At 36.8% G+C, this 13,017-nt stretch overlaps 1 protein-coding gene across 1 annotated transcript in view; it reads right to left on the bottom strand.

Annotated features, from left to right (window-relative positions):
* HACE1 (HECT domain and ankyrin repeat containing E3 ubiquitin protein ligase 1) overlaps nucleotides 1–13,017 on the bottom strand; it is a 148,632-nt gene that overhangs the window by 68,590 nt on the left and 67,025 nt on the right. Inside the window, exons 7-10 of the mRNA XM_006881186.1 lie at nucleotides 12,379–12,461; nucleotides 4,610–4,706; nucleotides 4,343–4,444; nucleotides 3,427–3,533 (exon numbers count right to left, since the gene is read on the bottom strand). Coding sequence (XP_006881248.1) covers nucleotides 3,427–3,533; nucleotides 4,343–4,444; nucleotides 4,610–4,706; nucleotides 12,379–12,461 — 389 coding nt within the window. The remainder of the gene's footprint in view (nucleotides 1–3,426; nucleotides 3,534–4,342; nucleotides 4,445–4,609; nucleotides 4,707–12,378; nucleotides 12,462–13,017) is intronic.

Genomic DNA, 13,017 nt, shown 5'->3' with positions numbered 1-13,017 from the left:
AATACTGGTGATAGAGTTTCCATCATAACAGCTTGAATGCACAAGCTACCCCTGTACAACAAAGTAAAAATGGATGGTGGCCTTGTCATATAGTTGGTGCATAGTCAATCAATTATGAATTTCGATAGATAAAAACAAAACTGATTTCTTAACATTACTGGAGAACAGACAAGAGGAGAGAAATTGAATAATATAAATCTGTTTTCACATTTTACATTGTTGTTATGTGTTGTCAAGTCACCTACGACCCACAGCAACCCAACATACAGCAGCACTAAACCCTTCCCTGTCCTGAACCAGTCTCACTAATTCTGACACACCAACCCGCATTGCTCCAGATACTGTATCAATACACTTCATCCAGGGTCTTCCTATCCTGCAGTGTCCCTCCACCCTTCCGAGCACTGTGACCTTCTCCAAGGATCGCTTTCCTGGCAATGTGCTCAAAGTATATGAGACAGAACTTCAAAATCCTAGCCTCCAAAGAGAAACTTTCACCCTCTCCAAGACAGACCTATTTGTTTTCTTGGCAGTCCATGGTATGTTCAAGACTCTTCTCCAGCACCACCAATTCTTCTCCTGTCACCTTAGTCATTGTCCAGCTCTCTAATGCAAAGCAAGTAATTGTGAAGACCATGGCCTAGATTAGGTGCACCTCAGTCTCTAGACTGACATCATTGCTCTTCAGTACTCTAGAGAGTTCCCTGACAGCATATTTTCCCGATGCAATTCATCTTTTGATTTCCTTACTGTTGTTGCTAAGAGTGTTGACTGTGGAGCCAAACAAGTTGTAACATTTAACAACCTCAATCTTTTCTCCATCTATCATGGTGCTGCCAAGTGGCCCAGTGGTGAGAATCTGTCTTCTTGATGTTGAACTTCAATCCATATTCGAGACAACATTCCTTGACCGTCTGCCACAAGAGCTTCAGATCTTCTTCAGTTTCAGTAAGCATGACTGTGTCATCTGTCTAACATAGGTTGTGATGAGTCTTCCTTCAATCCTGATGTCCCATTCCTCCTCATAAAGCTCTGTTACCTGAATGATCTGTTCTGCACACAGATTGAAAAGATATGGAGACAGGACGCATGCCTGACACACTCTTTTCCTGATTTTGAACCATACAGTGTATCCCTGCTCTGTTCTAAGAAATGCTTTCTGGTCCAAGTATAAGTTTTGCATAAGCACAATCAAGTGTTCTGGGATTCCCATTTTCCTCAATGTTAGCCACAACTTGTTGTGATCCACACTAATTATGGTCAAATGTAGGAAAGGCATCCCTGGGTTTCGTGAACTATTAAGCACTCCACTATTAACAGAAAGGTTAGTGGTTCAAACCCACCCAGAGGCACCCCAAAAAAAGACCTAGCAATCTGCTTCTGCAAGACTGCAGCCTTGAAAATCCTACAGCACACAGTACTATTCTGCAGTTGTCATGAATCAGTCATACAGAGGCAACTAATCTGGTTTGGTTTGGTTCTGGTTTAGGTTAAATGGTATTATGGAGGCATTCAGAAAATTTTTCATCCTTATCTGTATCACTTTAGATATCCAGAATCATCATAATTATAATCACAGTGTCTATTATTTGCAGGCACTAATGTTACAAGCATTTTATCATTTCATTTACACAACTTTTTAAAAAATTTACTGCCATTTTCCAGAGAAGAAACGGAATCCTAACTGTACATCCAATACAGGAAGATACTTTGTTCGTTTTATTCATGATAAGAAGGGTGGCATTCATTCTAGCAGAAGGGAGGCATATTGCACAATAGGCACGCAATATGTTCTATGGATGGGAGGATGATGAAGGGGAACTCCTAGAAGCTCGTCAGTGCTGCAGTCACAGTAGGTAGTGATGCCCAATTTCAGGCCTGAGCAAGCTCATTGAGTCCATGCTTTAAATTACTTGTCTGAATCTTAGAAGATGACACCATACAAATGAATTAATGGAAAGGACTAAAAAAAGACTTTATGGAAAGCTGGAATTTAGTGTTATATGGAGCCTAAAATAGTGTGAAATGTAGAAAAAGGGGAAGAACCAAGTTAGCAAAAGGTACATTAAGTAAAACTACTGAAGACAGACTGGCTAGAAGAGCATAAGAAGGTGCCATCAAGCAAAAGGAGATCAGCAAACTGTTTCTTAATAAATGGTACAGAATGTGATTCTGGTCTAGAGTACAGATCATCCTTTACTCATGAGAACTACACCTATATCTGTCTTCATTTCTAATACATTTTAACATTAATATATAATAGTTAATAGAATATGTCTCATAATATGTTGCTGGGTGCCACTGGCTGAAGTTAACATGCTCAGGTGCTCATCCGTGGATGATCTATTTTAGGATTCACTGTTCAAAATTCAAATTTGTAAATATACTGATAATAAATGGCAATAATTACAGAAAAAAAACGAGACACTCAGATCATGTCAGAGCAGACTTACAACAGAGCTGTTGGAATGGGACTCAATTCAAAGTCAAGAACTTTCTGTAGAGGAAAAGTGCCCCAAACAAATGAAACAAAGGGCCAACATAATGTTTCTAACAGTGTAACTGATTTATGGGAAAGGAATTGTGTTACAATGGAAAAAATCCAGTTCCAACTATAGAGATGGGAAAAGACTATGCCTTATTCTAAGGCTGTCAAAGTAGAAAAATACTAGATGCAACCTGTAAAAAGAAGACCACAAAGAAGACAGCACTCAAATCCGCAAGTAGACCAAATCTGTAAATTAAGAAGTAATACTACCTTCATCATTACTCAATGGCTGCTTACTCCCAATCGGAAAGAAAGGTTAGTTATAGAAAGCGCTACACATACAAATAAATATATGTGAATTATCAATGATAATAAAATCTATTATATAGAAATAAATGTAATTAATACAATGGTACTAAACTCCAAAGACTTAATGATTAACCATTAAAATGACGGAAATCTTTTGAAAAAGCTAATCACCCTAACTTAAAGGGACATTTCTAGAAGCAAGCTCTATAAGAAATCATGAGAGCACACTGACAGTTTAAACAATAGTCTGTACTCTGATGTATAAATTAATGATCAAGATTCCTGTACTCAGTTTTATAAATCAGGGCCCAGGAATCCCATCTACTCTATTGATTCTTCTTCAAGCACACTGTACTTACATGACTAGTCGATGCAATCATATACAATTCTGAACACTTACGCCCAAATCCATTCAAGTAAAACCCATTTTTAAAAATAGTCTCTTTAGTAATAGATGATTGTCTCAGTCCTTTTAAACAAAGCAATGATAACAAGTCAGCACATTTTACAATATCTTACCACTGAGAAAAAGCATCCAACAGAATAATTTATTCCCAGAAAAGCCTGAAAGGAGATGAAGCCAATAGATACAGCTACCTATTGATTTGCTTATATTTTGAAGCACTTACCTAAGCAATTTATGACCATTTGTTGTAGCAACTTCAGCAAGGCTGGTAAGAATCTTGAGGTATTGGCTTTCACTTTGCTGAGACAAATGTTCCAGAACCTGCCGTAACTATTTTTTTAGCAAATAAAATATGGTTATATTTCATTATATTTATTAAAAACAACTATTAGTTCTGTATCATAAAGTCAATTATGTACAATCAAATCCTTTATTGTACTCTGTCTTAGATAAATTCAAAATCTAATGTAGAGATTAAAACAGAAACCGACAACCTTTGTTCAAAATTATTCAGCAAAAACAATAAAAAATATAATCATACAGAACAGAAATAACCAATCACAACTACGGAAACTAACTTCTAAAACTTAAAGTTTTAATTCCGCCATTTTTTAAAAAGTAGAACTTTTAGCCATATAGAGCTCAGAAAACTGGTTGCTAGCAATCACAATATCATCATTCTTCCCAGTTCATTGCCTACTAGAAATACTCTAGTTATCTGAAGGAGAGATCAAAAACTCAGAGGGTAGAAATTGCTAGGGCAATTATTAATTCAAAGTTTACTCATTAACTATAGAACTCACTCACTGCCACTGAGTCAGAAGCAATTCAGAGCTGATTCTCGAATGGGTTTCTAAGACTGAACATATGGGAGGAGACTGCTCAACTTTTTCTCTCAGAGCTACTGGTGGATTTGAAACACTACTCACTATAGACTACGTCACCTGAACTCCTTTAATTATAATTCATGAACTACAATGTCTGGACAGCCCCTTATTGTATATTGTACATTATTATGTACTTTACACTTATTATATAATAAAAAAGCAAGTTCAACTGAAATCTATACTGCTGAATAAATATATGATGAGCATAAATAAAATTTATTAATTTACAAGCTACTACTATATTTACATTACCATGTTTTCTCGGAGATCTTCATTCTGTGTCATCTGGATAATTGTCTGGAAAAGCCTAGGGTGATACTGAATTAATACTTCACAAGTTTCTCCATATCCACCCTAAAAATAAGATTTAAAATTATCTAACCTTAAAAACATAGTTCCTTTTAAAAACAGTAATCATAGGATAAAAATCTTTATAATCATTCTCTCATTTAAGTTACTTTACAAATTTTAACTTCTATTATAAAGTTAAGGGACTAAAATTAGAAATTAAAAATATACCTGTACACATAAATCCAGAGGAGTTACTCCATTTTTATCTGGCAGGTATTTGGCTCCTCGTAGTAGAAGAATTTGTGCTGTATCTCTTTGACCATGACTGTACAGAAATACACCCAGGAAAAAATATAATTTGTTAAACTTAATTTTTCTTCCATGAATTATGAACTGTTACAGTGAATAACCAGAAAATAATAATAATAATAAAAATAAAGATAAGAAGATCTGAACTACATTCTCAAAACACTTGGGAAATTTTCCCTATTTTTAGGTTATATTGTCACAGTGTAGAAAAGAAAGCACTGTATTAAATGTTAGAATATACTTGAGACTTACTGTCTAAACTTGTAATAGTATTTTAGGACCCTATAAACAACAGCTCTATAAATATAATGAAACAATGTTAAGTATAGAAAAGCTCTCAGATCTTTTGTTCATAGGATTGCTGTAAGTTGTATTTGACTTGACGAGACTAGTGTTGTTATATTTTGGAAGAACATGCCATAATGGTTTCCCAGTGTGGCCAGTGTTTGGTGGAGCTCCCAGCTGGAAGCAGGAGTGGCATCTACTTCCTATACCACATGCCTAAGGAAACACTATGAACTTGGAGAAACAACGATAGCTGTAGAAGGTGTTAGGTTTTTTGTTCATGGAGTCACTACAAGTCTTGCTTGACAATAATCAACAACAACAACATAAACAACAGATCTGAACTCTGTCCTATTCTGTGTCATCCTCATAATCTCTAACACCTTCAAGCCCATTGCTACATTCCTTGTGTCTGGTTGAAGGTCTTCCTCTCCTTTGCCATCCCTCTACCTTCAAAGAATGATGTCCAAAGAATCTTAGACAAGGATTAACTTCTCCTAGCAACATGCCCAAAGTATGTTGAGACAAAGTTTCACCATCTTAGCCTCCAACAAACACTCTGGCTGCAGCTTCTCCAAGACATATTTATTTGTTCTTTTGGCAGTCCATGAGATACTCAGTACTCTTCTCCAACACCATAGTTCATAGGCATCAATTCTTCTGTCATCTTTGGTCTCTGTCCAGCTCTCAACTACATATTCAAGGACAGAAAACATCATGGCCTGACTCAGGTGCACCTTAGTCTTCAAGCTGACAGTCTTGCTCCTCAATAACTTGGAGAAGACCCTAACTACAGACTTTCCGAGTTGAATGTGTATCCTGATCTCCTAACTGCTGGTACCAAGTGTACTGACTGTGGATCCAAGTAAGATGAAGCCACTGGCAATTTCAATCTTTTCTCCATCTACTGTAATGGTATTTATTGGTCATATTAAGTCCAAACAAAGATAGCTATAGGGCTACTTTGCTAATTTCAATGTCTTTTATTTCTTTTATAGTTGTACTGCTCTAGCTACGAATGCCAGTATATAGTGAATAAGAATAATGATAAAGGGCATTCTTGTGTGGTTCCCATTAATAATGGAAATTACTTCAGTCTCTCTCCATTGAGAACGAAGCTGGTTGTTCATCATATTTAAAGAGATATACGTTATGTGTATATATAAATATATAGTTTTAAGTATATAAATCGTTCATGTGTGTGTGTGTATATATAAATTGGCTGACACAGAAGAATTTCAAGAAACAACATATGATCAAGAGGAAATGGTGATGAAGGAGAAAGTGCAGGCTGCTTTGAAGGACTTGGTAAAAATAAAGCCCCTGGAATTGATGGACTACCAATTGACATATTTCAGCAAACAGATGCTGCCCTGCATGTGCTCACCAAGCTGTGCCAAGAAATCTGGAAGATAACTACTTGGCCAACTTACTGGAAAAGATCCATAGTTATTCCCGTTCCAAAAAAGAGTGACTCGACAAAGTGTGGAAAAATATCACTAATATCACACACTAGCAAAATCCTGCTGAAGATTAACCAAAAAAGACTTGAACAGTACATTGACAGAGAACTACCAGAAATACAAACTGGGTTTAGAAGAGGTCGTGGCACTAGGGATATTATTGCCAATGTCAGATGGTTCTTGGCAGAAAGCAGAGTGTGCCTGTACAATGTCTATCTGTATTTCATTGACTGTGCAAAGACATTTATTTGACTGTGTGGATCACAATAAATTGTGGCTAACCTTGAGGAAAATGGGAATCTCAGAACACTTGATCATGCTTATACGAAAATTATACTTGGACCAAGAAAGAAGCAGTCCTCAGAACAGCAAGGAAACACTGCATGGTTCAAAATCAGGAAAGGAGTGCATCAGGGATGCATCCTGTCTCCATACCTTTTCACTCTGAATGCAGAACAGATCATTCGGGAGACAAGGCTTTATGACGAGGAGTGTGGCATCAAGATTGGAAGAAGAATCATTAACAACCTATGATATGCAGATGACACAACCTTGCTTGCTGAAACTGAAGAAGACTTGAAGCACTTGCTGCAAAAAGTCAAGTACTGTAATCTTCAATACAGATTGAAACTCAACATCAAGAAGACAAAGATTCTCATCACTGGGCCAGTTGGCAGCATCATATTAGATGGAGAAGAGATTGAGGTCGATAGCAATTACAGCTTGCTTGGATCCATAATCAACACTCTTAACAGAAGCAGTCATGAAATCAAAAGACAAATTGCATTGGGAAAATCTGCTGTCATGGACCTCTCCTGAGTGCTGAAGAGAAATTATGTCAGTCTATATACAAAGGTGCACCTAATACAGGCCACGATCTTCTCAATTACTTGTTATTCTTCAGAGAGTTGGACAATGACTAAGGATGACAGAAGAATAGATGCCTTCGAGTTGTGGTGCTGGAGAAGAGTCGTGAACATAACATGGACTGCCAAGAAAACAAGTAAGTCTGTCTTGGAGAAGGTGAAACTAAGTCTCTCCTTGGAGGCTAGGATTTTGAAGTTCTGCCTCACTTACTCTGGGCACTGTGGCCAGGAGAAATCAGTCTTTGGAGAAAGACATCAGGCTCAGAAGGGTGGAGGGACAGCGCAGGAAAGGAAGACATGGATGAGATGGATTGATACAGTAACTGGAGCAATAACGGTTGGTGTGTTGGAGTTACTAAAACTGGCTCAGGACTGACTGGGAGGAATTCAGAGCTGCTGTACATCACAGGAGACTCAATGGCACATAACAACAATAACGTATTATGCAGGAGTGGCATCCATTTCTTAAATAACATGCCTCTGGAGACTATGAACTTTGATAAATGTCAATGGTTGTAGAGGGGCTTCAGGCCTTTTGTTCACAGGGTGGCTGTGAGTCATGCTCAACTCAAAGGCAATTAACAACAACAACATACACACACACACATTCTTAATTATGTTAGGGAATTTCCTTTTATTTTAATTTTGTCAAGTGTTTTTATCAAGAAAAGGCAGTCTGACTCTACCAGTAGCCCTTCAGGAGAAAGACTGGCAGTGTTCTCCTGTTTTACAGCCTGAAATTCACAGAGAGTAGCTATGAGTGGGAAGCGACTCTATGGCAGTGAACTGGAGTGGGGTTTAATATATAAAATATTACTCAAGGTGCCTAAAATATTTTATGGGGAAAATATGCTTTCTATTAGTTATTAAAGGTAGACAAAGAATGTTACTACAAAAAACCAAAATCAAATCCATGCTGTGGAACTGATTCTGACTCACAGCGACCTTCCATCAGACTTCTGTGTTCTGTGGCTGTTAATCTTGACAGAGAGACACAGCTCATCTCTTCCCCATAGAGCTCCAAGTCAATTCAAACTGCTGCTCTTCTGGTTACAGCCCAACCTGCTATACACTATGTCACCAGGTAGCTTGACTATATTTGTTATTACAGGTAAAATTTACTCAGTGAATAATTACTTTTTACAATCCAAGTTATCATTTAATACTGATTGACACAGTCATCTAATCCAAGGAAATATCAAGGTGGTGGTGGTTGTTGTTGTTGTTGTTGTTATGTGCCGTCGAGTCACCTGCGACTCATAGCGACCCTATGTACAACAGCTCTAAACTCTGCTCTGTCCTGTGCCAATCGCACTGTCTCTGACACTCCCATCCCAACTACCCCAGTCACTGAATCAATCCACCTCATAGAGGGCCTTCCCCTCTTGTGCCATCCCTCCACCCTCCCAAGAATGATGTCCTTCTCCAAGGACCAGTCTCTCCTCACAACATGTCCAAAGTATGTTAGACGGAGCCTCAGAATCCTTGCCTCCAAGGAGCCACCCGGTTTAACCCTTTCCAGGACGATAGTATATGCAAATAAAGAAGTTGGTCAAAGATTTAATCACAAAAAAATCACAGTGGATTCTAAAGCATTTACAACTGATTTCTTCTACACCTCCATTTCCTATCTCTGGATCCCTCCTGCTTTGAAAACTTGACTGAAATGTACACTATACTAGAATGTTGTTATTGTTGAGTGCCATTAAGTTGGAACCAACCCATACCTGCTCCTCCAGCAGGTTTTCACAGGTAGCTAATCACACAGGAGAAGATTATGGTAAATATAATTATATTTGTTTTAAATGTGTATGGAACAAAGATACCCTATTTTCAAAAGATCCTGTCCTGTTCTGAGTTTACAATTTTAAGTAATTTTGAGCTTATGTGTTATTTCATACAACTAATATGATTCTGAGTTCTCTAATTTTTAGTAGTTTGACCATAACCTTAATTCTATGTTTAGAATCCTCTCCCTTTCTGACTCTACTGAATTCAACAAAACACAACTCACTGACATCAAGTCAAAACCAACTCACAGGTGATCCTGGGTTTTCAGAGTGTACAAATTGTCCATCGTTCTGATGGATTCAAATGACCTGATTTAAGCCACTGTTCTTCCAATCACCTACTATGAGCTTGACAATGAACAATGATGATAGAAGAACTGATTCCTTTCAATGTGGTGTTAGAGAAGAGTACTGAATATACCATGGACTTCTAAAAAAATAAACAGGTATGTCTTGGGAAAAGTGGAGAAAGAATGTTCTCTGGAGGCAAGAATGACAAAGGTTTTTCTTACATACTTTGGACATACTGTTAGGAGAGGCTATTCCTTGGAAAAGGGTCATGTTTAGAAAGGTGGTGGGTCAGCGAAAGAGAAGCCCCTCAGTGTGATGTATTAATACAGTGACTGCAGGAATAGGCTTAAGTGTGTCTTGGATGATAAGGATGGTGCAGGATAGGGGAGGGTTCAGATCTGTTGTTCACAAGGTCACTAAGAGTCATACACAACTCAATGGCACCTAACAACAGCACAACTCCAATTAAGCTCGCTTTTACAAACAGAATAAAAGATAACTGGAGATACAGGAAATTCTTGAAATTTATCATAAATCTTTACTTGAGGAACTCAGTTAAACAATAAGGAGCATAATGACTGATTATAAAACCAATTTGTAGGCTGGAAGTTATTTGTCTTATAAAAGATTTGAAAACAAAAGTGCCTGAAAACAGCAGTGGTGAGGAATCATTTCCTATTCTCTACTGAACATGAGATTTTTTTTTAAGAAGTTACAATGTTTGTGCACTTAAAGTGGGGAACATCACAAGATCAACTAGCAGGCAAGGTCACAGCCAGCACAATCTTTCAAACTAATCTAATCTCTGGAAAAGAAGCAGTAAACCAGGCAGATAAGAGAGACATAAGTAATTTATCAAGCTTTCTGATGCTATACAAGCCTGAATAATAATGTGGAATCTGTGAAAATATTATGTGGATCATAAAACAAAATCTAGATAAGCTTCCTTATCTAGATTTCCTTATCAGTGAAACAGCTTCATTTCAAGAAACTTAAGTGACACTACTAGACTTGTCTTTGACAAATCATTGTGAAGTTAGAAGACTAGCTTAAAAATGATCCAGAGTAGACAGAGAAAAACTTCATGGAAAATACTTTCTGTCATCATTTTAGGGCAAAATTAAGCTAAAAATTTACTCAATCACAGAAGCAATACATTAGTAAAAAGTGCTCCCAAGTAATATAATGAGGGAAAGGCAATGCCTGCATCGTGGGAGAAGACTCCATTCTTAAGATAATAGTGAAGAGTTATAAAATGGAATGAGAGCAATACCATTAGCTAAAGTTTAAGGGCACTTGGTATGCACTTCCATTACTAAGTGTGGAAGGTTCTGCAGGATGTTTTCCATAAGCCACCTCAATTCATTCTCATCATACTTCCATGCTGGAAGCAGGAGTGGCATCCATTTCCTAAACAGCACGCCTCTGGAAACTCTATGAACTTTGATAAATGATGATGGTTATAGAAATGCTTCAGGCCTTCTGTTCATAGGTTCGGGTCCCTCAACAACAACACAGTAATATACTTCCATGAGGCAGATATCAGCATATCCACTTCACCAAGGAACAAACAAAGGTTCAGAGGTCAAGAAATGACTGAAAGTCCACAAGCTGATAACTGGGATTTGAATCCTATATAAAAAACTTAATACTCTTTCTCGTACATCTTACAGTCTTTGAACTGTAATATTCAAAACCAAAAAAATAATTTATGTAGTTGACTCTTGAATATGTCATGATGAGCTATTTCCAACATACTTAAACAATAACTCATATTTAGTTTCACCTTTTAACTCAGACTCTATAATCTATCTGTCTAATTTTAACTGGTTCTGGTTCCCATATTCTTTTTTCTTACATTTATTGAGTACAATACATTGGGCGTCTTTTATTCTCTTAATGTGTAACCACATCTACATATCACAAGTATAAAGAAATGTCTGCTTGCAAAGGAGACCATGTTCCATTTCTAACAAGGTTTTATAATGGCAAAATATTATTTTCTGATTTCAAGTCTAAACATATCTCATTCACTGAGACCTAATGTTTACTAAAATAAAACTTAAAAATTGAGGAATGCAGAGTACTTCATAAATGAAGAAATACACCATATTCATGGATTGGAAGACTTAACACTGTGAAAATGACAGTATTATCAAAAGTGTTACAGACATAATGCAATATGGTACAATGACATGAACAAAGTAACCATCAATTTCTACAGAAAAGAGAGAGACCTCAGATAAGCAAAATGCCACCAACGAAGAAAAGCAAAGTAGAATCCTTACACTTCCTGATTTCAAAACCTAAAACACTACCCCAATAATCAAAAGAGGTTGGTATCAGCACAGTGTCACAGAGCAATGGAACAGAACTGCATTATCCATTTAGCTGGATATTACATGGTCTTTGGCAAAGAGATGAAATCAGAAAGTAGAGGGAAAGATATTCTCTTTAACAAAAGGTGCTGGTAAAATTGAGTATCTACTTGTAGAAAAGTAAAAAGTAGGTATAAAACCTAAAATTAGTACAACCAAAAAAAAAAAAAAAAACAAAAAAAACCCCCCTCAAACTCCTTGCCATCAGTTCATTTTCCAAGTCTGTAAATCGCATGAGAGTAGCATTCCTCTTTCACATGGAAAAGTTAGTGAATGCATATTCTCAGATGGCGTGGCCTTTTGGTTAACATCAAAATTCCTTATGGTCTAGGCCACTAGAGCTCCCATTCTTTCACCACATTCCTATAATCAGACTAAATAAAAAATATCCTATTTCAACATTCTATGTAATATTACTATATACTTATATTGTATTAACTACTATACACAGCATTGTTTTACATATTTTCTGATGTGCCATATAGTGATTAACTCAAAAACATTTACTAAGCACTTGAATGCAAAGCAAATAAGATACAACAATGTTTCTGTTTATAAAGTTGGTAGATAGAGACCTTTCTTTAACAGAAACATCTGAAAACACAAAATCCATACCTGCATGCAAAGTACAATGGAGTAGCTCCTGATACATTTGGTCTGTTAATATCAGCGCCACTGTCTAGCAAGCACTGTACTGTCTAGGGAAAAAAAGAAACAAAAATAAAGTTAGAGAAACCGCACTTAAAAGATAGAAAAATCACAATTTTAACCCATCTAAGCATGTAAGAACAAGAGGAGCCCTGGTAGCACAATGGTTAAGCACTTGGCTACTAGGAGGTCAGCCTTTGAACCCACCAGTCATCCTGGTATAGCTGTCTGCTTCCACAAGGATAATCAGAGCTCAGAAATCTTATAAGGTAGCTCTACTCTGTCCTATATGGTTGAAGGTAGTTCTACTCTGTCCTATATGATTGCTATCAATCAGAATTGACTTGACAGCAATGGGTTATATAAGAACAGATATAAGCAATTACATTATTAATACCTAAATCAGTCTTTTGTAAGGAAAGTTATTTTTCTAACTTGAACCTTTAAAAATTGAGTGTTTTAGTAGCAAGTTTACCAGTTGGACAAATTCAAATTCATGGTAACTTTTTAAAATCTCTCAAATACTACACAATACATAAGGAATTGCTGCTATTGTTGTTGTCAGATGTCATCAGGTCCATTCCAAATCATAGTGACCACGTGAAC

Source organism: Elephantulus edwardii, unplaced genomic scaffold (assembly GCF_000299155.1).
Source record: "Elephantulus edwardii isolate Elephantulus edwardi_28Jun2011 unplaced genomic scaffold, EleEdw1.0 scaffold00013, whole genome shotgun sequence".
NCBI lineage: Eukaryota > Metazoa > Chordata > Mammalia > Macroscelidea > Macroscelididae > Elephantulus > Elephantulus edwardii.
The sequence above is the reverse complement of the archived record's forward strand: the minus strand, read 5'-3'. Positions and strand labels throughout refer to the sequence as shown.